The following is a 4,234-nucleotide window of genomic DNA, read 5'->3' as shown; positions in this document are numbered from 1 at the left end:
CTTATAGAAAAGCATGACCAGTTATCAGTCATCCTCTGTTTTCAGCCATCACAGTGCTTGAACAATGGGTACATGAACTTGGAGGCCATAGAGGATGCAAGGGTTTGACAAAGGTTGAACACTATGGAATCCCACATAGCTAAGACTGATCTAGCTACTGCCACCGCTAAATGTCAGACTTCCTAGCAATAGAGACTAATGTTGAGGATTGGATATGGCATCATTTCTCATGGTTACCAACCAACCACTTCATGACAAGTTGACCACATTTGTCCTTTGAATCCTGCAATAGGGGCCAGTTTGATCTTTACAATTTTTGTCTACTAGTTTCTGGCTTGTCTAGTTTCTGACACTATGTCTGAGGCACAGAATATTTTAATGTCATTAAATCTAACTTATCAATTGCTTCTTCTTAGCTAATGGTTTAGCGTTATAGTCAAATGTAGGCTAAAAGTCCGTGCTTCAAGATTGTAATTTGAATCTACACACACACACACACACACACACACAAAATAAACACAAACACCAGTAAAGGTAATTTTGTAATTATAAAAGACAGTTTAAATGTATATTTTATCTCTTTTCTCTTCTTAACAGTCTTAAAAAGCAATTTTATAAAGTAACATGCATGCAATCCACTGCTGGCCTTATAACATATAGAAATACAATGTGTGTATAATATATTTGAGAGTACAGCACAAAGGAGGTAGGCAGACGCAATGCTATATTCTTAGAAATGTTGGGGCCTCTGCGTGACTCAGTTGGTTAAGCTTCCGACTTCGGCTCAGGTCATGATCTCACAGCTTGTGAGTTCGAGACCCATGTTGGGCTCTGTGCTGAAAGCTCAGAGCCTGAAACCTGCTTTGGATTCTGTGTCTCCTTGTCTCTGCCCTCCACCACTCGGTCTCTCTCTCAAAAATAAACAAACATTAAAATTTTTTTTTAATAAAAAAGAAATGTGGACAGATGCAGGGTGCCTGCACTTTGGCTCAGGTCATGATCTCATGTTTCATGAGTTCCAGCCCCAAATGGGCTCACTGCTATCAGTGCAGAGCCCATTTCTGATCCTCTGTCCCCCTCTCTTTCAGCCCCTCCTCCGCTGGTGCTTTCTCTCTCTCTCTCTCTCTCTCTCTCTCTGAAAAGTAAATAATTAAAAAAACATAAAAGAAAGAAATGTTGACAGATGGTAAATTAATAATTAAAACAATAAATTTTGGCATTGTGACATTAATGGATGTATTGTATATAACAATACCACAAATAAAGGGGAAATGGAAGACAGCTATATTGGAGTAATAGCTTAAATAGTCCTATATATCACTGAAATTAAGCTAGTGTACCTGTGAAGCTGATTTTGGCAAGATGATTTTGGTAAGCCCTATTATAATCACTGAGGAAAACCATCATAAATATATAGTGAAAAAGTCACTAAAGAAATTAAAATGCTATGTAGGGCAATATTAATTTAAAGCAAAAGAAAGTAGCAAAAGAACCAACAGAGAAATTTAAAAATAAAACATGAAATCTGAAAACAAAAAATTAAATGGCAGATGTAAATCCACCTTACCATTCTCAATATTACCATTGAATGTAATGGAAAATGGATTGAGAATTCCAATCAAAAAGCAGTTTGTCAGACTAGATAATAAAACATGAGCCAACCATGTGCTTTCTGTAGAGGACATATACAAATGGATTGAAAGTAAAAGAATGGAAAACAAAATATGCAAATAGCAACTACAACAAAGCTGGCTATACTACATCAGAAAAAATAGACTTCGAAACCAAAACAAAAAACAAAAAAACAAACCAAATAGTATATAGTACAGTAGACTATACTATATACTATAGTATAGTAAAAAAAAGATACTATATTATAAGTAAAGAGGTCCGTTTTATAATGATAAAAGGGATCAATCCACCAGGAAAGTCTAACAATGATAGGCGTATACATACATAATAACAGATCAGCAACATATATGAAGCAAAAATTGGCAGAAATGAAGGGAGGAATAAACAGAAGCTTAAGATTTTAATACCCCACTTTCTCACTATCAATGATGAACAGAACAACCAACTGGACAGAAGATCCAACAAGGAGATGGAAGTATATATATATATATATATATATATAATATATTAACGAAATAATTAATTTTAATTTATTAAATTTATTAATTAATAAATATTAATATATTAATAATATAAATATGTATTAATATTTATTTATTGCTGGTTATTAAAAGATAAGTTATATACTTCTGCTAAGAATAGCTTAACCTGGGTTTAGTGACCATATTCCCTAGTATGTCAACATACATACAAAACAAAACCATGCCTTTATTATCTATGCTGAAAATACAGGATTTGCACATATATTTTTCTAAACAACAAGCATTTACTTCTCAGTTCTGAAGGCTGTTAGTCCAAGATAAAGGTGCCTACAGATTTGGTGTCTGGTGAAAGCCCACATCCTGGTTCATAGATGGCCCTCCTTTCACTGTGCCCTCACACGGCTGAAGGGGCAATGGAGCTCTGTAGCCCTTTTATAAGACCACTAATCCCACTTATGAGGGCTCCACCTTCATGACCTAATCACCTCCCAAAGGCCTTAACTTTTTTTTTTTTTTTTGTAATTCCAGTATAGTTAACATACAGTGTTATGTACTTTCAGGTGTTCAACAGAGCTTACTATTATTGAGGTTTATATCTACTATCTTAAAAACAAAATGTTATTAGTAATATTTAAATTCAAAATTCTACATTAATATGAAATTCATTCATAAGTATAAAGGGACTGGGAGGGAAGTTATATTTTAGAGTCTCTTTCACCTAAAATTTCTGTTGCTTGAATTTCTTGAGGATTCTATCCCGAATCTGCTTGGTCTTGACACTGTAGACAATGGGGTTCATGAGGGGTGGGACCAGCAAGTAGACATTGGCCATGAGCACATGGACAATTGGGGACACATTCTGCCCATAGCGATGGATCATAGATAGCCCAATCATTGGTGTATAGAAAGTGAGCACAGCACAGATGTGGGAGATGCAGGTGTTGAGGACTTTCACCCTCTCCGTCTTGGAGGCTATACTCAATACTGTGCCAAGGATGAGGATATAGGAGAGGAGAAGGAGCACTGAATCAAGTCCCATGGAGCAGATGACCACCATGAGGCCATAGATGCTGCTGACCCGACGGCTGGATACAGTTGCCTTTATAAGGTCCTGGTGCAGGCAGAATGGGTAAGAGAGAATATTGACAGAACGATATTGAAGCCTCTTTAGGAGAAAGGAAGCTGGAAAGACCAGAGCCAAGGCCCTTCCAGCAATTGCCAACCCAATCCCAGTGATCACACCATTGGTTAGAATGGCCACATAGCGCAGGGGCTCTCGGATTGCTACAAAGCGGTCAAAGGCCATGGCCAACAGCACAGCTGACTCAATAATTGAGAAAACATGAATGAAGTACATCTGGACCAGACAGGCATTAAAAGAGATCTCCCGGGCATGGAACCAGAAAATGCTGAACATCGTAGGCAAGGTTGTAGTAGATAGGCCCAGGTCAGTAAGTGCCAGCATTGATAGAAAGTAGTACATTGGTTGGTGGAGGGAAGGCTCAGTTCTGATGATAAGTAGGATGGTGATGTTTCCTGCAATTGAGGTGGCATACACCAAGAAGATGGGGATGGAAATCAAGCTGTATCTGCTTTCAAGGCCTGAGAGGCCTGTCAGGAGAAAGCGAGGGTACAGGGCAGAGCTATTGAAGACAGACATTGTTGTGATGGAGGTGTCTTCAGTCTAAGTGGGAAGATGAGAACCTGGAACAATTCGGGTACAGTCAATATTGCAAGAAACAGCAATGCTCTGACGCATGTTGCACTCTATGGACTCTTTCCAATCATTCCTTTGGTCACTGTGTATAATTACTACCTGTATTTATTATTTTGCCAGTTAATTTATTCTTTCATCACTGTATATTTATTGAGAACATAGTTTATAAAAGGAAAACTGGCAGTGCTATAATAGAGAGAAATATATAAAAACTGCGTTCAAATACTTATAACCTAGAAAATAAAGCTAAAATTAAAGAAGTAATTTAATATAAGGCCTAAAAAAACACAGTAAGAGGAAAGAAACCTGACCCAAATATGTCAGGGAAGATTTATTGAAGGTGATTCTTGAATTAGGTCTCAAATGACAAATATGAGCTGGATGGGAACAAAGGGCTGTATTG

At 37.3% G+C, this 4,234-nt stretch overlaps 1 protein-coding gene across 1 annotated transcript; it reads right to left on the bottom strand.

Annotated features, from left to right (window-relative positions):
• Nucleotides 1–2,832: 2,832 nt before the first annotated feature.
• Nucleotides 2,833–3,777, bottom strand: LOC115525971 (olfactory receptor 51G2-like). Its single transcript, XM_030333410.1, has one exon. It carries the CDS (start codon nt 3,772–3,774, stop codon nt 2,833–2,835), a length of 942 nt encoding a protein of 313 aa, XP_030189270.1. The 5' UTR covers nt 3,775–3,777.
• Nucleotides 3,778–4,234: the final 457 nt, after the last annotated feature.

This window comes from Lynx canadensis, chromosome D1 (genome assembly GCF_007474595.2).
Source record: "Lynx canadensis isolate LIC74 chromosome D1, mLynCan4.pri.v2, whole genome shotgun sequence".
In the NCBI taxonomy this organism is placed as follows: domain Eukaryota; kingdom Metazoa; phylum Chordata; class Mammalia; order Carnivora; family Felidae; genus Lynx; species Lynx canadensis.
Note: the sequence above shows the minus strand (reverse complement) of the source record. Positions and strands in the feature narration are given on the sequence as shown.